The following is a 24,353-nucleotide window of genomic DNA, read 5'->3' on the forward strand; positions in this document are numbered from 1 at the left end:
GGAAATGAGGGATGTGGTCAGCAAGCTCTGGAATGAGGCAATCTGGTGTCGCAGGGATGTGTGAGGGGTCCTGGCCTAGGGGGTGGGGCAGGTACCCGCCCTACAGGGGGCTACCTGGTTGGCGGTACTTTGGAGGGGTGGGGGGAGTCATTAGCGGGCACACCCATCCCTCGGGGGGGGGGAAGAGTGAACGAGGTGGGGGTATTGGAGGCGTGAGTGAAATGGCCGAGGAGAGCCGGGAGGATGCAAGGAGGTTTGTGGAATGGTGAGGAACGGAAGGGGCATGGAGTGGTACAAAAGGGGAGTGTGGAGTGGGTGAAAGGAGTGAAGGATGGTAGAGTGTTGGGGGAAAGTTTATTCATATAATGTTTTGGTATTGTTAATGTTGTGCAGCCTGGTCCTAATAAATGGCCTTTTACGCTAAAGACACGGTGTGGTCTGTTTATTGCGCGATGCCGGGCCCCGGGGGAAGCAGAGTCGCAGACTAGTCTTCCCCCGGGGTCATTCGCGCGAGGGTAGGACCAGGTAGGGTCAAGGGGTGGAGTTAGGGGGTGGGTATATGAGCGCAGGGGAGGAAGGCGACTTCCTCTTCCTGCGCTCGGCACCATCGGGAGGGTTTAGAAAAGGCCACCCACCCGCCCTGCAGTTGAGGGTTGGGTTTACAGGGTTGGCTACAGCGTGCCAGTTTAGGACAGGCTGCGGGGTGGCGGTACTTTGGAGGGGTGGGGGGAGTCATTAGCGGGCACACCCATCCCTCGGGGGGGGGGAAGAGTGAACGAGGTGGGGGTATTGGAGGCGTGAGTGAAATGGCCGAGGAGAGCCGGGAGGATGCAAGGAGGTTTGTGGAATGGTGAGGAACGGAAGGGGCATGGAGTGGTACAAAAGGGGAGTGTGGAGTGGGTGAAAGGAGTGAAGGATGGTAGAGTGTTGGGGGAAAGTTTATTCATATAATGTTTTGGTATTGTTAATGTTGTGCAGCCTGGTCCTAATAAATGGCCTTTTACGCTAAAGACACGGTGTGGTCTGTTTATTGCGCGATGTGTTACTCTAGAGTCTTTATTGAGCGAATGACTTGCTAGACGAACTCTCCCAGTATTTGTTTTCAGCTGTAATGAAATGAGCTCATGGACTGCGAGGTGCAAACCCTCTGCCGCCCTCTCCGTAAAAGACGAGGCAGTGGAGGTGGGAGGTCAGGGGGGCCTCTGCCTCGCACCGAGATGACACTGGCTGCAAATCAGCTCCTATTCAAGAGCAGTTGTTGGGCAATGCGGCAGGGCATTGTATGCGGTAAAGGTGTTCACGCGAGCCATATGCTTAATGACACACAATACGACGGCTCTGTTGTCTACCGTGCCCGCTGGACTCATGAGTGTCCGTTTTTGGCTATGAGGAAAACTACCCGCATCATCTCCTGTGCTACAGAAAATTCATGTGGCTTCTGCTCTGAGGGTGCGCGGTCTATCCTCGCCCGGCTGCCACCACAAATAGACTCCGTCCAGACACCGAGATCATGCAGAGCCCAGGGATACCAGCAGACACTGCAGCTCCCAGATGACCCTCATTTTATTTTTGATGCTCGGACTCTGTTAAATTTGATTCTAACTTTAAGTCTAATAATGATCAATTCGTCCCTGCAAGTACGACTCGCCTAATATTAATCCAGTGCAGTGGTCTAAGATTTCATTGCCAATCGCTGTATCAGTATGCCAGAGAAATTAAGTGTATGATGTAGGCTCCTCCACATAGGGGCACACTGTTTATGAAGTCTGCGCCGGTCTGCAGCCCCGCCACAGCATCTCTCAATAAATGAATTTGTTGCAGGACAGAAGTTGCACATGATTTCCATCACACACCACACAGTCTCTATAAATGCGATTTAAGAGAAGCAGCCAAGTGTTTTCGGTGTTCCTGCTGGCAAGGAAACGTAACTATTAATTCTCTACATGTACCGATATTATACCATATTGCATTCAAGTTTTCTTAATCACTTAATGCATTTTAACCTTTATTTTTCTGTGTGGCTTACAGTTTTAAATCGCACAAAATGAACTCCGCAATGCAAATTTAAGAAATATGGTGCCCCATAATTGTTCGGTTAGCCACATACTTTGCTGGCTATGCAGATGAAAGAGTGAGAAATGCAATTAATTGAAAAGATTTGCATGGGGAATGGCGCCCGGCCTCCCAAAAAATGCTGACCCCCCTAAAGTGAACCCCAAAGCTGCCTCCCCCTCATCCCTTCCCCTCCCGTGTGCAGTCCAGCCTCGCCACTCTCAAACTTCACCAGCCGCCACTGGAGTTAACTGACACACTGCTGCTGGTGTTGGAAGTGCATGTTTCACTCTGCATGTCAGAATGTTTTACTAAAATGGACGAGGAAGATATTTAAGACCACACAGAGATTGTGATCTAATTTTAGCTGTCTAGAGCACTGACCATAATTACTATAACAAAAAAACTTTTTTTTAAAATTTACTGCTGTATTCTCTAGTTTTGATTCCATCAAGATGGAGCTCAGGTGTGCCACACTTTTATCCTAAATACAGAATGTTAGCACTCTTGTTGCTCATTTAAACTTTGTGGTAAAGCTGCAGTTGACCACAACAGAGTTTACTGACAGACTTGTGTTGAAATAGCATGCTCCAGTCTGCGCGTCCGAATATTTTACTGAAATAGATACGGAACCTTTGAGAACTCCTAGAAAATCTGTCCTTTCCTCATTTTAGCTTTCTAGCACTGTAGCCATCATTTCTATGACAAAAAGAACACCCCATAATTTTGTTAATTTTTAAAGGAAATTCTTTAGGTTTTCCAGCTTGAATTCCTTGAAGATGGCTTAAAGTGTGCTATGGTTTTGTCATACATAGAAATGTTACTGCTCTAGTTGTTCAATAGAACCCCTTGGAAAGATTCGCAGAACGCAGGGGAGAGAACTGACAGGCTGCTGCTGAAAGTATATGTTTTACTCCGAACATCAAACTTTGTACTCCGATGGCTAAGGAAGATAGTGTGAATATAGAAAAAGTGTTGCCTCCTGGAGCACCTTCCATAATCTCTATGAGAAAATCATAAGAGAAAACACTTTTTTTTTCAAACATGGTTCATCAAATCTCAGCAGAAGGTCAGCGTTTTTCTCATGATAACATCACTGTAGAACACACCACAAATCTTACAATGAGTATGGTACACTCAACAGATTTATATTCGAACTAAAAGCCGTTATCGCCCTTTATATGTGCTCCTTTTTATGACCCTCAAAACCTGGCATTTACTACAATGCATTTCAAAAGGGAACATGCCCACATCATCTATAATGACTGTCCATGTTGTGGCTAGCCAGTCATGGGGAAGGGGCCTCTCTGGAGAGTCCCTCCCCCACATGCCTATTGGTGTCCGGTTGAACTCACCCTGCCTGCCTCTTATATGTTTTTTCATTTGTTTTCAGGATGCAGGGACCATGTTCCAGAGTCCTGTAATGGCTGCCATAGCTTATTGCTCATGTTGTGGCCAGCCAGTCATAGGGAAGGGGCCTCTTTGGAGAGTCCCTCCCCCACATGCCTATTGGTGTCAGGTTGAACTCACCCTGCCTGCCTCTTATATATTTTTTCATTTGTTTTCAGGATGCAGGGACCATGTTCCAGAGTCCTGTAATGGCTGCCATAGCTTATTGCTCAGGTTGTGGCCAGCCAGTCATAGGGAAGGGGCCTCTTTGGAGAGTCCCTCCCCCACATGCCTATTGGTGTCAGGTTGAACTCACCCTGCCTGCCTCTTATATGTTTTTTCATTTGTTTTCAGGATGCAGGGACCATGTTCCAGAGTCCTGTAATGGCTGCCATAGCTTATTGCTCAGGTTGTGGCCAGCCAGTCATAGGGAAGGGGCCTCTTTGGAGAGTCCCTCCCCCACATGCCTATTGGTGCCAGGTTGAACTCACCCTGCCTGCCTCTTATATGTTTTTTCATTTGTTTTCAGGATGCAGGGACCATGTTCCAGAGTCCTGTAATGGCTGCCATAGCTTATTGCTCAGGTTGTGGCCAGCCAGTCATGGGGAAGGGGCCTCTTTGGAGAGTCCCTCCCCCACATGCCTATTGGTGTCAGGTTGAACTCACCCTGCCTGCCTCTTATATGTTTTTTCATTTGTTTTCAGGATGCAGGGACCATGTTCCAGAGTCCTGTAATGGCTGCCATAGCTTATTGCTCAGGTTGTGGCTAGCCAGTCATAGGGAAGGGGCCTCTTTGGAGAGTCCCTCCCCCACATGCCTATTGGTGTCCGGCTGAACTCACCCTGCCTGCCTCTTATATGTTTTTTCATTTGTTTTCAGGATGCAGGGACCATGTTCCAGAGTCCTGTATTGGCTGCCATAGCTTATTGCTCAGGTTGTGGCCAGCCAGTCATGGGGAAGGGGCCTCTTTGGAGAGTCCCTCCCCCACATGCCTATTGGTGCCAGGTTGAACTCACCCTGCCTGCCTCTTATATGTTTTTTCATTTGTTTTCAGGATGCAGGGACCATGTTCCAGAGTCCTGTATTGGCTGCCATAGCTTATTGCTCAGGTTGTGGCCAGCCAGTCATGGGGAAGGGGACTCTTTGGAGAGTCCCTCCCCCACATGCCTATTGGTGTCCGGTTGAACTCACCCTGCCTGCCTCTTATATGTTTTTTCATTTGTTTTCAGGATGCAGGGACCATGTTCCAGAGTCCTGTAATGGCTGCCATAGCTTATTGCTCAGGTTGTGGCCAGCCAATCAGGATTGAGTAGTCCTCTTTAAGGTGGCCATTCAGAGCCTATCTGGACACCTACCCTTGTAACACATAAGTAAACTGCTCTTCTGGTAGCCGACACACCACGTCCACTGTTCTTCATTTCTATTGGGGTTAAAGTCATTATTTGGGGCGTATCTTTTATATTAATCATGCCGGCATTGTTGCTCTTCTTGTAGCTGGCTGACCAGGACGGATCCTAAGGATGTGGCACGAGTGGAATCAAAGACTGTGATTGTGACCGAAAATCAGCGGGACACTGTGCCCATTCCTGTTGGTGGTGCCAAGGGTCAGCTGGGCAACTGGATGTCTCCTGAGGACTTTGAGCGGGCGGCTGGTGCACGGTTCCCAGGGTGCATGAAGGGTAAGTTGGATGTGAGAGGAACCTACTTTTTTCCCCCTGCTTTCTGACAGCTGTCTATTTTTGGTTGCAAGTTTCCCTTCCCTCATTCTAAAAGTGCTCTTTCAATCCTTCCCCTATTAGAATGCCCTCTCCATCCCTTATTCTAACACTCTTTCTCTTACCCCTTGTTTTAATGACTTTCTTTCTATCTCACGCCATTGGAAAATGGATGTTTGAATCCTTAATAACTTTCCCCTTTTGACTAATCTCTACCAAAGTTGGCAATGACAATAATTTAGAATACATCTAAGTGCGTGACGACTTTCATGCAGATTAGTCACAAAATTCAGAAGTTTCAAAGGGGGGTGGGGGGGGCAAAATCATTTTTCACTCGTGCTGTTGACTTAGCGCAGGGTCAGTTGGATCGCCAGGTGGAAGCACCATCTCAACCTGTGAGTTTCAGACCACATTTGTTTTATGGTATAGCCACTTTTTGAAATATTAGTCAACCTTAACTTCCTTCTAACACCAATTTGTTTAGAGGATAATATATATATATTGAGTGGAAAACAGCGAAAGGTTAAATTCAAGTTATAGTTAGCCTTGGTAATACGACCTTAAAATGTGTTTTAAAAAACACCTCTGAAATTCATTGAAAAAATCACATTTAAAGTGCAGTTATGATTCTAAAACCCAAACACAAATTACTGAAAATGGCCAGTTATGGTTAGGTGAACTAACTTACAAAATTATGCACTGGTAACCATAGCTTTACTTTTTTAACCTTTGGTTTTTCAGTGAATTTCAGTTTTTTGAAATCGTCTGAAACTGCTCCTTGCCCCCAATCTTCTATTGACAGCCAGTCCCTGCTGCAGACGCCCTGCCCAGTGAGGGCTGGCACATAGGGCTAAGGCCTGGCATGTGGCCAAACCCACTATGGGAAGCCAATTCCTGCTTCACAGGGGGCCTTCGACAGTACCTCTGGGGGGGTGGGGGTAGCACTGGCCACAGACATGGCTTGGGATCAGGGTCTGGCCGTTTGCTAGTTCCTTCGCCAACCCACTGCAGGCTGCCAACCGCGGCCTCCAGCCTGTGCATCATTGTTGACCGCAGGGCCGAGTGCCAAACCTCGCGTGTGGCACCTCCAGCTGCATCATCCATTCTTCTTTTTTTCATTTGAGGATTTTGCAAACCTTTGGACTCTGGGAGGCTCTAGAATTCACAAATCCAGCACATGATTTCTGAGTCTCACCATGTTTAAAAAAAAAATATATATATATATCCATTTTTTTGATGGGGTTCCTTTGGGGGCCCTCACGTGCTTTAGGGTAGCTTCACCCTGTTCCCGTATGTATCTTTTTTCTTTGTTTGGTGCTCCGTGTTGGGTAATAGCAGCGACAACACAATAACAATAATAATAATAATTCTTTTTATTCTTCTTCTTTTACTCTCTCTCTCTCTCTCTCTCTCTCTCTCTCTCTCTCCTTCTCTCTCTCTCTCCTTCTCTCTCTCTCTCTCTCCTTCTCTCTCTCTCTCTCCTTCTCTCTCTTCTCTCTCTCCCTCTCTCTCTCTCTCTCTCTCTCTCTCTCTCTCTCTTTTCTCTCTCTCTCTTCTCTCTCTCTCTCTCTCTCTCTCTCCTTCTCTCTCTTCTCTCTCTCTCTCTCCTTCTCTCTCTCTCTCCTTCTCTCTCTCTCTCTCTCTCTCTCTCTCTCCTTCTCTCTCTCTCTCCTTCTCTCTCTCTCTCTCCTTCTCTCTCTCTCTCTCCTTCTCTCTCTTCTCTCTCTCTCCTTTCTCTCTCTCTCTCTCTCTCTCTCTCTCTCTCTCTTCTCTCTCTTCTCTTCCCCCCCCCCCCGCCCATGGATTTCTGAATGCGTGGAGGGTTCGTAAATTAATGATTGATATCGCTAAAATTTTACCTCTTCAAGTCTAGACTGGAACACTTTTTAAATTCTAATTTCTCAAACTACTGACCGGGTTTACACCACACTAAACAAATGCACTTACTCCCTTGAGTAAAGTTCCATTTGCATGGCAAGTTTGGTGTAATTCTGTTTATCCGTGTGACCTGTACCTAGGGGAGTTGAAATTCGAAATATCAGTTTTAGTTTTGGCCCTCAATAAACAGATCTGCACCCAGCTTGTCATAAAGAACCAAAGTGGAACACATTTAAGCCCAGATTTGTTGACTGATGTCAGATTCATTAAGAAAGCAAAACATGCCTTTAACCGGAAACCCTTACCTAATCCTAACTACAGGCACTAACCTCTATAACATATGGACACACCACTGAAGTACCCGAACTACATGTACTCCAGGCACCACAAGTCACCAAGGAGTATCACGGTGACAGTGGGATTCCAGAGTCCCTTGCTGTAGTATCTCAGTAACGCGTATGATCTGCCATTTCACTCCTTCAATTCAGAGCGCTTAAATCAAGAAAAGGATGCAAGCTTTATGGGCGCCGCCATTGTATAGTTCTGACCACTCTCTAATGGAGAACAACATACGAGGTCCACCCATTTTCTAACATAAAAAGCTGAAGCAGAAGGACAGCCACAGGGGTTTGTTGTTGTGTAGCTCCTTCTTCATGTTTACCTGACACATGTTCTCTGACCGACATACATCTCCCTTGTTTCAATGCTTCTCTAACCCACTCCCTTTGTGTATTTATTTATAAAAAAGGCGCATTTTCTGATCTTATCCATACCCAGCCATTTTACAGGCTTGGAGTGCCCCATGGATTATGCACACACACAATAGGAACCCGGAGTAGTTCCAGGTTTTAGGTGGAGTGCAGCTCCTTCATATGGAACACTCTCAAACTACTCGCCTCAAATGCCTTTTTTCCCAGCAGAGTTTGTAAGCATAAGAGTAGCATAGTGCCATCTACGCCGAGCTTGAACATTGACGGTCTTTTGCCATTTTTGCAGGAAAGTCTTTAAGCATAGAATTAGTTGGTGCCATCCACGTTGAGCTGAAAAATGGCAAAAGCCTTTTACCACTCCACATACTGCCCATCATCTCACTTTGTTATTGAGGGAGGACAGGAAAAGCCATGTGCCAGTGGTGCTCGTGGATTAAAAGTGATGCCTCTAGTAACCTATCATTAAATGCTGCATACTACATATGATATCATTTGCTTTTTCCAAGCGAATTATGAAATTAGAACAAATTCGTTGTAATAAGAACATCTGTGACCGTCAATCACAGGGAGATTATTTTGTCTCGAGTTTACCTCTGACTCCCTTATGTTTTCTTTCCATTTTTAATAACACCCTACTTTTTAATCTTTCTTTTTCTCACACCAGTGAAACGCTGTCTCCAATCTACCTGATTATAACCTTATCCCCATGTATGGTAATGCTCCTTGCATTGTATCATGTCTGCCCCATAGGTCGCACCATGTATGTGATTCCGTACAGCATGGGTCCTATTGGATCTCCCCTCTCTAAGATCGGAGTCCAGGTCACAGACTCGCCATACGTCGTTGCCAGTATGAAAATAATGACACGGATGGGGTCCCGTGTGCTGGCCACTCTTGGGGATGAGGAGTTTGTGAAGTGCCTACACTCCGTGGGACGACCCCTGCCATTGCGAGGTAACTAAGTAGCTTCATAGCCATCTGAGATGGAGCTCCAGTCCGGAGAGCCAGAGGTCCACTAAGAAGTGGTAGCGTATCTCCCATCTCCGGAGAGCCAGAGGTTCACTAAGAAGTAGTAGCGTATCTCCCATCCGTCCAACGTAGCGTGTTCCTTGATATGTTGAGTTGGGTTTTTTCCTGATTATGGACAGAAGAAGCAGTGTGGCTTGTTGTGTAGTTTTGGGGAGAGCAGTGGATTATCAAGAAACTGGCTGTGTGAAGTGTTACACGACTGTGGGGGCTGTGGAGTATTGTGTCACTTGGATTGTATTTGAGTGTCTTGTTTAGTATTACAGGGTGTGGAGTGGCCGATGGGAGTGTTGTATTGAATGGTTGGTTGGGAATGGCTGGAGGGTGGAATAAGTTGTATCCCATAGCTGGGTGGAGACATTTGCTTGCGACTGGTATTGGAGTGTCTCCAGAGTGGGGGTTCAAGGGGACAAGTTTGAAGAGTTCCACCACTGACCAGCATCGCTGGGGAGGAGTTTCTTTAGTGTGAACAAGCGCTAGTATGGGGGTATGAGGGCATGACATGTGGGCATAAGCTTCGTTCTTTCAGCCTGGTCAGACTGTACTTTTGACATTCATGCATATGGGTCCCCTTGCCTCCCACAAAGCACCGCTTACCAATGGCTGGCCTTGTAATCCCGAGAGCACCCTGATTGCCCACGTGCCAGATCGGAGGGAGATCTTCTCCTTTGGCAGCGGTTACGGCGGCAACTCTCTGCTCGGCAAGAAATGCTTTGCACTGCGCATTGCGTCCCGCATTGCCAAAGATGAGGGCTGGCTGGCTGAGCACATGTTGGTAAGTACAGCAAAAATGTGAGAGGGGGAAAAGGGCCAGAGAAGGGAGGCATGGGAGATGGTCATAGGATGCTCAAGGCTAAGCGATGATGGGTTAATCACGCGCTAGTGAGCAGAGTAAAACTGCAGAGTAAGACCGAAGTGAAGAATGACTGGCAGAGCTGGGCATAGAAAGATGGATTGGCTTCATATTTTCATAAATGTCTTTCTCACCAACTTCTTCCAGATTTTAGGAATCACGAATCCGCAGGGACGGAAGAAGTACATTGCAGCAGCTTTCCCCAGTGCCTGCGGGAAAACCAACCTGGCCATGATGAGCCCCTCCCTGCCTGGCTGGAAAGTGGAGTGTGTTGGGGATGACATTGCGTGGATGAAGTTTGACGCTGAAGGTGACCATCCTTCCTACAAGCGGCTCTCTTCTGCTAGCTTCATGTGTGAAACCTCCTCTCACTTCTCTCTCTCGACTCACTCGTTCGACACATCTGCATTTCCTTCCCTGAGGCTCCCCCTTTCATCTCCCCCTAACCCTTTGCTTCTGTCTCCTCTGCAGGGCGCCTCCGAGCCATCAACCCTGAAAATGGCTTCTTTGGCGTAGCGCCAGGTACCTCCATGAAGACTAATCCCAATGCCATGAGGACCATGCAGAAGAACACGATCTTCACCAATGTGGCAGAGACCAGTGAAGGCGGCGTCTACTGGGAAGGCATCGACGAGCCTCTGCCTTCCGGGGCTACGGTCATGTCCTGGCTTGGCAAGCCATGGAAGCAGGGTGAGTGCCTTTGAGGGGAGCAATGGAGGATTCCCTTTGGTAACCATATCATGTCTATGCCCCCTGACTTGTGGCCCTTTTAGTCTTTGTTACAATGCATACAGGCATACCCAAATCCTGACTGCCTAGCAGGGCTATAGCGCACAGACCCGGTGGTCCGTCAAGCATGTCCCCCTCACCTTTTGTATCCGAGGCAAGAGGGAACTGTGAGATCCATCAAGAAAATAGAAATGGTGTGTCAGGTGTGCTCTTATGGCGCACACACACAAAGCCTGTCCGTTTTATGCGGTATGACAGATGCAGTGAAGACCCATTGACCATTCCGCATTGCACAGTGTTACAATGAGACAACATGACACCATGTTTAGTCCTTGATGTAGACATTCCCTGTGAGCTGCTTGTCTCAAGTTACAATTCTGACCAGGCTAACTTACTTTTCCAGCCTTCCATTATTCATGAAATAAGATGAGTCCTGGAAGGAATGCAGTCTCTCCGCTGTGTTCACTCCTGTCCCGTGGACATCCACAGTGGGTGCTGTAACCTGCTAACTCGGCACAGCCACATTTGGTATGTTCCAAGGACAGACTTTTGTTATTTCCAAAGTGCTATCACTGTCACTCTTGCAAGAGAGCTATCTCTGCACAGCTTGCACAGGGACAGATATGGCTAGTACGAGTCAAAGATAGATTTGCCCCACCTGCTTCTAAGACATATCCTTTTTAGTTTCATGTTTCCCTAATAGCCTTTACTGAATGATGTGTCTCCACCTATATCAAAAGTACTGTGGCTGTTAATTTGTAAACGTTGATTTAGTAAACTGTATCAAAAATATATTTACAGCATGGAGGAAATCTATGCTGAAATGCTCAGACCAAGTTTAAAGTTAAATCCCAAACACCAATTGTCCCTGTAGCGGTTACGATACAGAAAACAACATTTTCTTGGGCTTCACTGAAGTGCTGTGACTACCAGTAGCATACGTACTTCTGGCTGGGCTGGAGTGACTTTGCTATACTCAGGATGGGGGGGAGAAGCCCACTGACGGCTGGCACGTAGGATATCTGAGACTTGATGCATTTTTCTGAAGAGATGAAATGGTTCTCACTGGGGCCCGTGTCCACCTGGACGCCTGGGCCAGATGTATACTTGGGTGCTGAGATTTGTGATGCTCGGGGAGCTGAACTGTGAGGGTCAGTGGTAGAGTTGGGAGGCATGGAGAACTGAGTTCGAGGCACATCGAGAGAGGGAGTAAACCCTGTGATAGTTATGACACCAGAAACTAGTGGATAATGCAGGGTAAGAAGGGACATGTGTTCCATTTTCAGGTCTCGTCTGATCCAGCGCTTTAGCGCTGCTCTCGCGAGAGCTTTTGTTAAAGGGGGATCTGGAAGTGCAGACTAGTGCTTTTCAGGCCTCCAAATACAGTGCATGTGCGCCGGGCGCGCGCACCATTTGTCAGCCTGCCTGATCTCTTTCGCGGGCGCTTTGATGTTCTCAGTGAGCCGCGCGGCCACTGAGAACATCAAAGCGGCCGCTAAAGTGCTCACCATTTGCCACCCCCTCCCTTATCCCACTTCCTGCTTGTTTTTTTGGGCTTACAGTCTCCATGCCCTCTTGCTCCTTCGTGCTGCTTTACCCTTCCCTCTGCTTGTGCTTCCTATCTCCTCCCACTCCTGCTGTTCTTTCTTTTTTTTTAAAGTCATTTTACTAAGCGCCAACGCGAACTGAAGGTATCGGAGTGCTTCACTTGAGCACCAGCTGCATTACAGACGGACGCATTCATTTTCATGGATGTACAGCCAGTAGGTGTGCAGGGGCGGGGATCTCATAGCAGCAGTTCTCAGAATACTGTACAGTCAGTACAGTGAGGCTCAGTTCTGCAAGCCTCGCGCCCTGTTGCTCATCTTGCTGCCAGCCTTTCTTTTAGGGTGGCCTTCAGGCTCACACACCTCGCACCTAGCCACAAACCACAGAGGTCGAGCATCTTTTGAACTGGTCTCTAATTAAAGAAATGACCTAGAAACCAAAGGCATTTCACAAGTCATCGTCCCGCAGCCCATGCGCACGTAGAGTACTGTCAGCACACGGCTCCCAAGCCAGGAACTTTATTATGAGATCCGCCTTATATTAGAATGATTCAATTCAGACCTCTCTGTTTCGGACCGGGGGAATGTTTTAGCGATTTAGCAGGCAGACAGACGTTTGCATTTCTTCAATAAAACGAGAGCGAAATGGGCTTTGACTCATTAAACTAGGGAGGTCCGCCCCTTAACAAGAAAATCCATGCTTTAAATGGACAGTTATTAGGTAGCTGCACTTTTGAATTTGAAAGGCACAGTTCCGTATTTTTAACTAGCAAACTTTTAATGATAGCGTATCTGCACTTCTGCGTTGCAGCCAGGTATCCTGGGAGTCAGAGTACCTGCACTTTAATGTTTAATTTTTAATCAATGACTGAATTGATGACGTGTATGCCCAGGTGTGCCACACTTGTTGTGTTGACACCAAAAGCTCCGGGGGGACAATGCAACCAGTATTCAAGCATTAAACATTTTTTAAATGCATAAAATGTTAGACAAGTAGCAGGAGACAAAATATGCAAAATGGCCGTGATGCAAACAAAATGAAAACGTGAGAATGACATCTATCCAGGAAATGATGCATGGCTATAGAGCAGAGGTCTTCAAACTTTTTAACTCTGAGCCCCCCCTAAGCAAAATGTTTTGAGGTCAGGCCCCCCTCCAAAACTTCATGACCAGGATTGGGGGAGCGGGAGGGACATGGCTGCGTGCAGGAAGCGAGGCTTATAAGATGATTTCAGGAATACTTTTTCTATAGCTTATGAACTGCACCAAATAGGAGACTTATAAAACAGCAAATGCATCAAACAAAAACAGATATCCCAAACAAACTGCTACCCATAATTGGGGTGTTGTGAGCCCCTCACACTGTTTGACCCCAATGCAACTATACCTGCTGCATTAATAATAACTGCAGTCCTGAGTAGCAGGCTATCTCCTTTGCTTTTTTTACCTCTTCCCCTCCATGATGGATCATCACCTCTGTCCTAATGCTTGAAAGGACAATAAGCTCTGATGCCCCTTTTTTTAAAGGTAGACGGTCATAATTGTGATGCAGTGGGCCCCCCAAAATCCATGGGCCCCAGTCCTGCTGCATCTGCTCCTTTATGATAACCAGCAGTGGCCACTTACACACTTGGCAGCAGTACCAGCTTCACTAATGAATGTCCCTTTTAAAAAAACAAAAACACTTATATTGTCCCCTTCTTTGGGGTATCTCGCTGAAGAAGTGGTCTCAGACCATTTGTAAACATAAAAATGAGTCCGCATACAGTGCTCCCTATTCTGGGCCTTCTGTTTGACAATATCTATGAATCTCGCTCCTTTCCTCTGTCTCCTAGACCATTACTGTGAGGCCCCAGGGGTCGAGAGGATTAGGGCTCTGCATCTGAATGCACCCTGCTGGCCTTCTACCTGCCACCCCATGGACTCAGCTTTCACAAAAAAACTGCCCCTGAATGGTTAATACTGACTTTGAGATGCCTCTGCCTGAAATTGAAGTGCGGGTGGTAGTGCAGAAAGTTAAAAAAGAAACCATGGAATTATGAGTTTCTGCAGCAGCGTTTTCCACATAATTATCAGTGTATTGCATGTGCTACATACTCTGCAGATTTCAACAAAAAAAACTTGATTCTAGCTCAAACGGAACAAAAGTTACTTAAAGCGTGACAAAGTGTTCCGGAGCAGTGGAAGGCCCTTTGCAAAGATTGACTGGTAATCTTGTGGTTGCTTACTGCTGTATTTGGGTGCTACACTGGTACTAATGAGGTGAAATATTTCCCCTGACAGTGTTACCGTGAGTTAAAATGACAAAATAATGAAGTAATATTAACCACAAAATGTGGCGCATTGTGCCGCATAATTTACCTTTTCTTGCTGCATAATTTAGTCAACCCTGCCGCATAATGTTGTCCTCTTCTGCTGAATAATTCCAGTGGATCTGCTTAAAGCTTTATGGTGGCAAAGATCTATTCTTTTTAAGATGTAATGTAAAGGAGTTATCAGCTGGAATCTGGAATAGTGGAGACACTTACAAAAATGTCTGCATTTGATACAGTTTGATTACTTATTACTAAAAAGTATGTTTTGTAAGAACTTGTTTTATCTCAATCACTGCATCATGTTGCCGCTGCCTAGCTTAGAGTATGTAAATACTGTTTTAAAATAATGACTTGCATGTTCACAGTGCTTTCTGCCACAGGCTGGGACCTCATAGCACTATATACAGGGCCATTGGAATTATGCGGCAGGAGAAGACCAAAACATGCAGCATGGTTGACTAAATTCTGCAGCAAGCAAAGGCAAATTATGCTGCATATTTTGTGATGGCATTACTGCACTATTTTGCTACTTTTACACTTGTTAACATTGTCCTGGCCTTTATTGCCCCTCATAAGTACCACATTAACACCCACATATAGCAGTAAGCAACAGAAAGGTGACCAGTCAACATTTAGAAAGGGCCTTCCACTATGAGGTAACGTGTTGCTGCATTTTTTAATCTGCAAATTATACAGCAGATGATGGATTGTGTGGCAAATGCGGGAAAACCATAACTATGCGCTGTGAGTGCAGGGTGAGAATGAGGAGTGAGTTGTCCGAATGCAGGTTGAATTCCCAGACACTTGAAGTTAATCAGCATGTTATTGGCGGGCGTAGGGTTTCAGATACAAGTTAAACTATTGCTACTATGGAATTAAATCAGGGAATCGAGGGTGAAGGAAATAAATAATGTGCTGATCCTGCAACAAACTTCCAGTCTTATGATTAGGGTTGCCAGCTCATTATTCTGATGTTGCAGAAGGTACACAAATAAACAGTCACCTAAAGCCCTATTTTCAGCACTTTATCTGTGCATACTGGGAAAAGCAAATATAAAGCACTTTTAAATGTGTTCTAGGGCTGCCTGAATGTTTCATGACTGAAAATAAAAGGAACAGACAGAGTCAAATTACAAATGAATACCTACTTTTTTATTTAAGAACCTATTTAGTGTCAAAGCAAGGTCTTTGCAGGCTCTTTAAACATACATGGCTGGTATTTTTTCTATTGGCAACCCTTTTTTTATATTAATTTTCATGAAATGCATTTTCACACTACAGCAGTATATGTAAAATACAAATTTAAGGAGGAATAGGCAGAGCCGGGACCCAGGGGTTACTGGAAAAAGAAAAACAAAACAGCCTCCATAACCTGTTTCCTAAGGTATGCAAATGGTCTTTAAAGACCGGTGAAAAACGTGGGCGTGCTGGAGTCTTAATAAGACTCCAGACACTGCCCAGTGAGCCCCCAGCAGCACACTCACTGACCTCTTGCCCCACGGCACTCTTAGGGCTTCGGAGTAAATGAAGACAGCCTGGAAATGCAGCGAATAAACATCGCTGCACTTCCAGGCGTCTTCATTTACATGTGCTTGCAGAGGCCTTCGCGCCCCCCTGGGAACCCATCCACGCCCCCCCAGGGGGGCGCGCCCCACAGTTTGAAGAACTGTGCTATAGAGGGAGTTTTGTTATGATTTGACTGATTTATACTTTTTTAAACGCACAATACATATAAAGGTCTCTTGGCGGGGGCTTCGTACTTCCTGGAAATAACATTCCAAAGGAGCCAGAATTACCGGGTTTTCTCTAAAACATATCAAAGCAGTCCGGTTCGAGGTTTAGTGCTTCAGGGAACGCTGAACCTCATTTGCCAGATAATCACCGATTGCGAGTAACCCTTCTAAGAAAGGGAAATTACAGGATCCTATTGCACAAGCCATCTGTGTTGTCAGGTTTCGCCGGCACAGCGCTTGCGCAGTACCCATGGCAAAACAGCCGGTATATGTGTGCAGGTCCGTCATGATCCTTTTCCGAGAAAGACCTAAATAAGCAAATTTGTGTAAATGCATGTAGTCTGTGTGGACCTGGGGAACTGGGTTCGAGCCTCGGTAACGACGCTGAACATCCTGTGATTCTGGGCAAATCACTTAATCTCCCTGTGCCTAACCAAAATGAATGTGTGTCCTCATGTAACGTAACCGGTGCTATGTAAAGCACTCTGATACCTGATTGGATTTGGGTCAAGTTTGCGCTATATAAAACTCTGCTAAAAAAAAAAAAGCTCCTTTGAGGGGGAGTTCCTTGGACTGTCAGATCCAATCTGCACTCTAAAGGATCATTTGTTACACGCCCTCATCCACTCTCCCTGTCACCGAGCCACCTTTCACACTCCTGGGCGACATGAAACTTTAGCAGACACCGTGGACCGCACAAAATCTCAAAAATGAACACGCATTGGCATAGCCAATAGGTCTCGTTTTTGGGACCTTTGTAAGTATTTAGTTATGCAGCACAATATCCTTGGTGCAACAACACCAACTGTTGCATGGCTAAACACTTATAAGGTCCCAAATGCGAGACCTATTGGCTATGCCAATGCTTGTTGGTCATGGAGACCATTCTACTTGCAAGGTGGAGGGGGCGGAGTGTTATCGTCACATAGTCTCAGGGATGCTTGATGTCTTCTTCTCCCCCCCCCCCTTTTTTTAATACATTTTTGTTTATTTATATTAACCCTCAATCTGTTCCCTTCTGTTTTCCAGGTGACAAGGAGCCATGTGCCCACCCAAACTCCCGTTTCTGTGCTCCCGCAGGGCAATGCCCCATCATTGATGAAGCCTGGGAGTCGCCAGAAGGAGTGCCCATTGAAGCAATCATCTTTGGGGGCCGGAGACCCAAAGGTAAGTCCAGTTAGTGGTATACATGAGAGAGGGGGGCTAGTGATGCCATCAGCTGCTGATGAAAGGTGATGGAGCACTGCTGGTGGAGGAGGTAGGGTGATCTTTATCAGTGAAATAGTACATTTCATAGGGTTTTCCCCATCTTGCTTCATATACGCATGGTGGGTATTTGACGCCCATAGGCATTCACCATTGCTCATAACCCGAAATACATGAAAGTTGTTGAGAAATATATAGCCACCATTGCTAACACCAGGCTTGGAATTTCATTGATCTTAGCCTTTTTTTTCCCTTTTTCCTCGTTTGTACTCTGGGCCTGAGGCTTCACTGCCTGTTTTTAAAATTTTTACTTTACAGAGTTTTATATAGCCCGAACTTGACCCGAATCGGGTATCGAAGCACTCTACATGAGCACCAATTGCATTACATTTTTGTTAGGCAAAGGGAGATTAAGTGATTCGCCCAGAATCACAGGGTGTTCAGCGTCATTGCCGAGACTCGAACCCAGTTCCCCAGATTCGAGGTCGACCGCCCTAGCCGTTAGGCCAACTCCTCTCCCCTGGAAACTTTCACCTCCATTTATACACCAGGCCTTGGGATTTACTGCTCCTAGGTCTTCACCTCCATTACGATCTTCCTCAGGGGGTGTTTATAGAAGATAGTTTTCACCTCCAGTGTTTCTTTTCAGTGCATACTATTATTCAATAAAATGCGGGGTCATGGCGTTTTTTAAATGTCCATTAAAATCTTAGAGGGTATATTCTTCCTATTGCTTTTCCCATCATTTATATCACCATTATACATCCTTCGGGATTAGAATGCACAGCCCACAGCATTTCAGCTCCATTATTACCACCCAGGAGTGGCAGTAGCGGCTCCTGGTGGGAGTGCTGCGGAGCGGTGAGGCGGGGCGGAGGGGGTAGAAAACCACAGAATACGGCCGAACGGAGGTAAGTACATTAATAAATAAATAAAACAAATCACATTGCGCACGCCGCAACGCCAAATGTGCGTAATGTAATTAGTTTTATCTATTTATGTACTTACCTCAATTTGGCCGTATTCCGTGGTTTACTACCCCCTACCCTGCCCCTCCCCCGTCCCGCCTCACCACCCCGCAGCACTCCCACCAGGAGCCACTACTGAGGAGTGGGAATTTATTACCTGTAGACAGTCACCACAATTATTAGCCCGCAGGGCTGGTTATTTAATATCCACAGCCATTCACCCATACATAGCTCCATGGGGGCAGGTATTTACTGCTCATAGCCTCTCTCATCACTTGGCTCTCACTCTCAATACTTGGCTGTTTACTTCAGTAGCTTTTCCCCTCAGTGAATACCCATGTGGGGTGGATCTTTACTTCCCACATGCAAGCCCCACCCCCATATCTTTGCCCACAATCTTCCAATTATGGTTTTATAAATGGGATTTGTGGTGAGCTGGTTATCTTGAGGCGCACCACTTATTTAACATGGCCCTCCCTCCATTGTCTCTGTCTCCCATGTCACATCGCACATGAATCAGGTTATGACCTCATCTAAACTGCAGAAGTAATCTTTCCATTATTTGTATTCCAAGTCATGTTGTGGGTCCCCTTACCTTGCTGCTTAAAATGATCCCTGTGAATCTCAGGGAAGTCCACCCTGGAGCCTCAGGACCTGTTGAATCTTGCTTTTGGAAATGCCTTAAGTAGTGAAAACACCTGGGGCACTATTTGGGTATCTGGGAAACATTCAGCAGGTCCCATGATCAGTTTCAGTCTGTGATGACTTCATCTTGTTCTGCACATGCTTGAAACTCAATGTAGCCCAGTTATTAAACGCAGCATATCTGACAGTGGCATTTTTATTGTGGAGCAGTAGCTTCGAGGTTTGCTGTGAGGTACCACTTAAAGGTCACCGCCTAACTCTCAGGCCTCCCGCCTTACCCCTTGAAACCCCATCAGTTTCTTTACGGTGTTGTGACCTCTGCCATCTTTCACTTCTAGGAGTGCCTTTGGTGTACGAGTCGTTCAGCTGGCGTCACGGGGTGTTTGTCGGTGCCGCTATGCGATCAGAGTCCACGGCAGCAGCTGAACATAAAGGTAAGACCTGTGCCAAACCCAATCTGCATTTGACAGCTGTGGGAATGCCTCCATCGACTTGTTTGGCAGAAGCATGGGGAGAGTCACCCAACATGGGGCCTTTGAGAAGTGGATGCCAAGTGTTAAGTGCCTTTCAAGGTTAGAGGTATGCCAGCCCACTCATTGTGGTCCGAAAGTAGCTTGGCAGAGACCTTACCCAGTGAGGTCTGAGATGCAGGATCCTTGCCCATCATGGCTTCACTGTGAGTAGTAGGGTCTGCCTAGTATTGTGTAAAAAATAAAAAAAAGCAGATCAGCAGCGTTAACCTAAGATGGGGTGTGTATGTGTTTGACCTCTACGTAACCGGACACGTGTAAGGGCTGTATAGTAGTTACATCCATTACTGGACATGAGCTAGGTCTCTAGATGAGGGACGTACAAGAGGCTGTTGGGCATTTTCAGCATGGTAGGCATACAATCAGTTTTAGAGATGCAGTCGCTCTACAAAGTGGTGGGATTGAATGGTGAAAGGCCAAACCCTTGAGATGCCATGGCTAAAGATAAACCCTTCTGAGGTCATGAGCCTGCAATTCAGGGGTTACTTGCCTGTGTAACCTGTAACGACTGTCCGACTGTTAGGATTTCACCAGGCCCTTGCTCCTCATGATGCATGAACTACAGACCACTAGGGTCTATAGAGGCGATGCAACAAACAGTTTAGTATAAACGCTCTCTATTGCCTTTCTCACTGTAGTTTGTCATTTGTACACTTTTTTCTCTCTATTTTTCAAAACTTTACACATATCTAGATTAAGGACAAGATTTTGATTGGGGCTTACATATTACTCCCTTTGAGCTAACAAATGCTACCGACCTATAGAGGCAACACTAGGCAGAAACTCATTGACCAGTACGGAGAACATAGGACTACTTTATTTCATCATGTCGGACTCAACTTTTTAACCTTGGCGAAGGTAGCAAAAAAGTTATAAATAAACTACTGTTTATCTCCAGGTGATCCTCAGTCACCTCTTACAAGCCCTTTCTACATATCGCCTAGGCAACCCATCCACTAAGCGCTCCATCTTTCAAGCCTGTTGGGACTTGCTCAACGAGGAGCAGGACCAGAGGATGAAGCACTCATTCTTAGTGGGTGAGGGTCCTTGTTATCTAAAAGTAAGACCTCCATGAATTTAGGTAGAACACAGTGTTCGAGGCATGTGGGCTGCTGAATTCATATCTGTGCATAGATCGCCACCTAGTGTTGGGTCCGGATGTTTGCATGTTGTTGTCCTGGAAGAGTCTTCGAAGTATCCTGAGATAGGTGACTCCTCCCCTGGACCACAGTGCGCATGGGCATCCTCTCCATCCTCAGATTGTTTTTTTCCGCCATTGGGTTCGGATGTGCTTATCTTGACTCAAGTTAGGAAAAACTTTTTTCAGGCCAAAAGGCCTTTAGTTTGCGTCGGTACTGTTCCCGATCGGTATCGACAGTTACTTGTTAGTTTACTGACTTCAGCAACAACTTTTTCGCATCGTATCCGACCATCGACCCTACATCGACGATGGAATCGAGGACACCATTCAAGCGGTGTCCTGTTTGCAATGCGAAATATCCCCATGTCGACGTCCACCCGGTGTGCAACAAATGCCTTTCACCGGATCACGACGAATCCACATGTATGGCCTGTGCCCGATTCCGATCCAAGAAGACTCTCCGGAATCGACGAGCGGCGAGACTTGAAGCGCAGCAAGCGGCACCGGCCCCGACCAACATCTTCAGCGCCGAGGACGAAGATGTGGAAGGCGTGGAGAACCTACCCTCCAGCCCTGCTTCCGAACACGATTCCGGATCGGAAGACGTCGAAGAACAACTCTTTCACAGAGAAGAAGCCGACACCGAGGTAGGAGACTACGATGAGGCCTTAGGGGCCGAAGAAAGTAGCTCCGGTGACGAGCAAGGCCTACCCGTACAGACGGAGGATGCCCCAGTGCGTCAGTCAATGGCTCCGGTCGAGGGATCGCCTTCGGGCCTTACCCAAGACCTATCCCGCAGTTCTTCGGCCCCGCCATCTGGCCCGGCCTCGGACATTCAGCGACAGCCATTAGTGCCCAAAATGACTAGTTTCCCTTCCTCGAGAACGAAACCGAAAGTCGTATCGGTTCCACAGAAACCGAAACTGAAAGTGACACTGGTCGGATCGAAGCCCTCTACACCTTCGACGCCAGCCAAACCCGTCGGCACCGACCGCACCAAACGGGACTTCGGTGCCGAACTCGCAGCAGCCGACGTCGGCACCGACACACGGAAAAAGGCCATCGGTACCGCCAAGCCGCCTCGGCCCCCGGCACCGAAACACTCGGCTCCGGCCACAAAGGTCAAAATGGCCGCTGCGTCGCACATCGCTCCGAAAGCAGCACCGAAGGCCCAATCATCGACGTCGTCGACAGCTACTACCTCTCCTCGACTCGATGACCCCGTGGCCCCGAAGAAGTCCACGCCTGCCTCTGCAGAACCGCTCGGCGCCAAAGAACTGTCGGCGTTCCAGGGTCGACAAGTTGCAGCGTCCTTGCAACGCATCAAGGAAAAAGCAACCCTCCAGGACACGTCGGGCTCCGAGCCGAAAAAAGCTCACAAAGCTTCTCCAGCAATACCCAATATCACTTTTGGACTGCCACCATCCACGGCACCCAAATTGTTTGAGATCAGGACACGTGTCACCCAAACTAGGATCACACCTGCTGAACGTTCTCCTACGGAGACGTCACCGTCCCACATCATCGATGCCGACACCGGCAGACTTATGCTCCAGAAGCGGAGAATATCTTCCGAGCAGCCTTTGGACTCCTACCGGATCCCGTTAAAGAAAAAGCTGCCAGCGGATTCGGTACCAGTTCTTTATGAACGTCTCCATACCTCCTACCTAGATCCACAGCCCTTCTCTCCGACACCCTCCGAAACAGATGCTTTGGAGGACTACATGGGTGACGATGTCCCCTACCCCAGAGAGATGGACCCTGAAGGCCAACAGGACCCTGACCAGGCTTGGGATGACCCTGTAGACCCGGGTGCGCCTATGGATACACAGGACACGCAGCTATATGGCGCAAAAACGTCTCCCACAGAGGACACTGCCGCATTCAACGCCCTCATTGAACGTGCTGCGGCCAATCATGGTGTGCCACTCCACTCTGACACAATCGAGGACGATTTTCTAATGGATACTTTCGCATCCTCAGAAAGGAATATCAAAACTCTACCCATGCTGAAAGGTGTCCTTAAACCAGCAAAGGACATTTTCAAAGAACCCACTAGGGCAAGAGTAATAAACCCCAGGATCGACAAAAAATATAGGTCGGCGCCTGTGGACCCTACGTACATTAGAGGACGGGTTGCCTCTAGATTCCATTGTAGTCGCCAATGCTCGCAAAAGGGCGCACTCACAGACTACTGGCGAAGCTCCTCCCCCGGACAAGGTGTGGAAATTTAGCTCGCAAACTGAACATTATCTGCGCCATCTTGCCCCTCCCCAGCACCACGCGCAACGAATGCACGGCCGCCATTTTAGGCACCCCGCTCTCTCCGCTCACTCTCGACCGCCAGCGTTTTCCCTTGGCGCTGCAAGCATCCCCCGCGCGCCGGCCACCCCCGCTCTCTCATACAGGCCATAAACCCTCTCCTTCTGCGCGACCCTGCTACGGAACCACTTCCAACCGACAACCCATACATGGTCATGCCTCTCCTTTGATAACCCCCTTCCTCTGCGCCCCATTGTCTGAACTGGTCCCAGGCCATCACCTAGCCCTGCGGATGCAGTTTACTGCCCCTACTGTAAGGGAAACACCCCACATCAAAGGGATTACAGTAGATCAAAGCCCCTACCCCCTGAGACCCGGCCAGTTGCACACACCCCGGAAATTAGCGGAATTCCCTGCTGCGCGATAGCCATCTCCCACTGCGGGTAGGGTGGGAACTTCTGCTGTATCTATGTGTGGGATCGGATCTGAACCGGGGCTCCAGGGGATATTCCCCCGTACTTCAAAAGAATCTCAAGAATGTACAATGTGTAATAAAGCAATAAACCAGTGTATAAGAGACCAGGTCTCAGAGATGCGGGTAGAGCACCTCGTGACGATACCTTGCTGTCTGATCTGATGTGTTCTGCTCCGACGGAATAAAACCTTGTTTCCTGCCTTCCAGTCTCCGGCGCCTGCCTCTTTTATTGGTAAATTATCGAGTGGTATGAGAGGCGATTATCGCCGGGCAAATACTTGGAAGGTTATCGACTGAAACTGCCGCTACCATTTAACAATTGGCGTCCCAAACGTGGGGCCCATCAGCGACACGTGGATCCAGTGGGAGAGGTCCCGACGACAGAGTGAACGACTGCAACGATCGGGAGAGCTCCTGCCCAATAGACCCTCGTCTGGCAGCCGATCATCCGAACTTCACTGGTTCCGAGCAGACCTCTCTCGAGTGATCTACGGTCCTGACTGGGAACCATCAGGAGTGCCGCGGCAAATACGGAGAATAGAGGACGATCGGGCGCTGGAGGCGGAAGACGAGAAACTGTCCATGCGGTCCGGGTAAGGTCGTGAAACACGACAAAAGTGCGAAATAATTGATTGATTGTTTGAATACTAGTATTGCTCATTGATTGTTCTTTTTGAGATATTCGCTGTCTACAAACGGGGAGGAGTAGAAATACTCTCTCTCTCTCCCTTTGCAGATAGTGAAGGGTAGGTAACGCAGACTTTTGTCCCCATTGAAACCCGTCGTGCCTATCTTTATCTCCCCATTGATTGATTGTCCGAACATTGATTGTTTTGAAGAATAGTGCTTTTTGAGATATTCTCTGTTTGCAAATAACGTAGAATAGGAATATTCTGTCTAGTCTTTGCAAATAGTGAAGGGTAGGTAACGCAGACTTTTGTCCCCATTGAAACCCGTCGTGCCTATCTTTATCTCCCCATTGATTGATTGATTGATTGTCCGAACACTAGTTGTTCGATATTGGTTCTTTGGAGGTATTCTCTGCTTACAAATAACGAGGAATAGAGATATTCTGTCTAGTCTTTGCAAGCAGTGAAAAGATAGGTAGTGCTGACTTTTGTCCCCGTTGAAACCCGTCATGCCTATCTTCTCCCCACTGATTGGTAGTTGGTTCTGCCC

General features: G+C 47.3%; 1 protein-coding gene across 1 annotated transcript in view; it reads left to right on the forward strand.

Annotated features, from left to right (window-relative positions):
• Nucleotides 1-4,935: 4,935 nt before the first annotated feature.
• LOC146771172 (phosphoenolpyruvate carboxykinase [GTP], mitochondrial-like) overlaps nt 4,936-24,353 on the forward strand; it is a gene marked incomplete at its 5' end in the record, with an annotated part of 36,409 nt that continues 16,991 nt past the window's right edge. Inside the window, 7 exons of the mRNA XM_085640329.1 lie at nt 4,936-5,120; nt 8,495-8,698; nt 9,358-9,545; nt 9,771-9,933; nt 10,095-10,313; nt 16,977-17,114; nt 19,105-19,200. Coding sequence (XP_085496455.1) covers nt 4,936-5,120; nt 8,495-8,698; nt 9,358-9,545; nt 9,771-9,933; nt 10,095-10,313; nt 16,977-17,114; nt 19,105-19,200 — 1,193 coding nt within the window. The remainder of the gene's footprint in view (nt 5,121-8,494; nt 8,699-9,357; nt 9,546-9,770; nt 9,934-10,094; nt 10,314-16,976; nt 17,115-19,104; nt 19,201-24,353) is intronic.

Source organism: Triturus cristatus, unplaced genomic scaffold (assembly GCF_964204655.1).
Source record: "Triturus cristatus unplaced genomic scaffold, aTriCri1.1 SCAFFOLD_336, whole genome shotgun sequence".
NCBI lineage: Eukaryota > Metazoa > Chordata > Amphibia > Caudata > Salamandridae > Triturus > Triturus cristatus.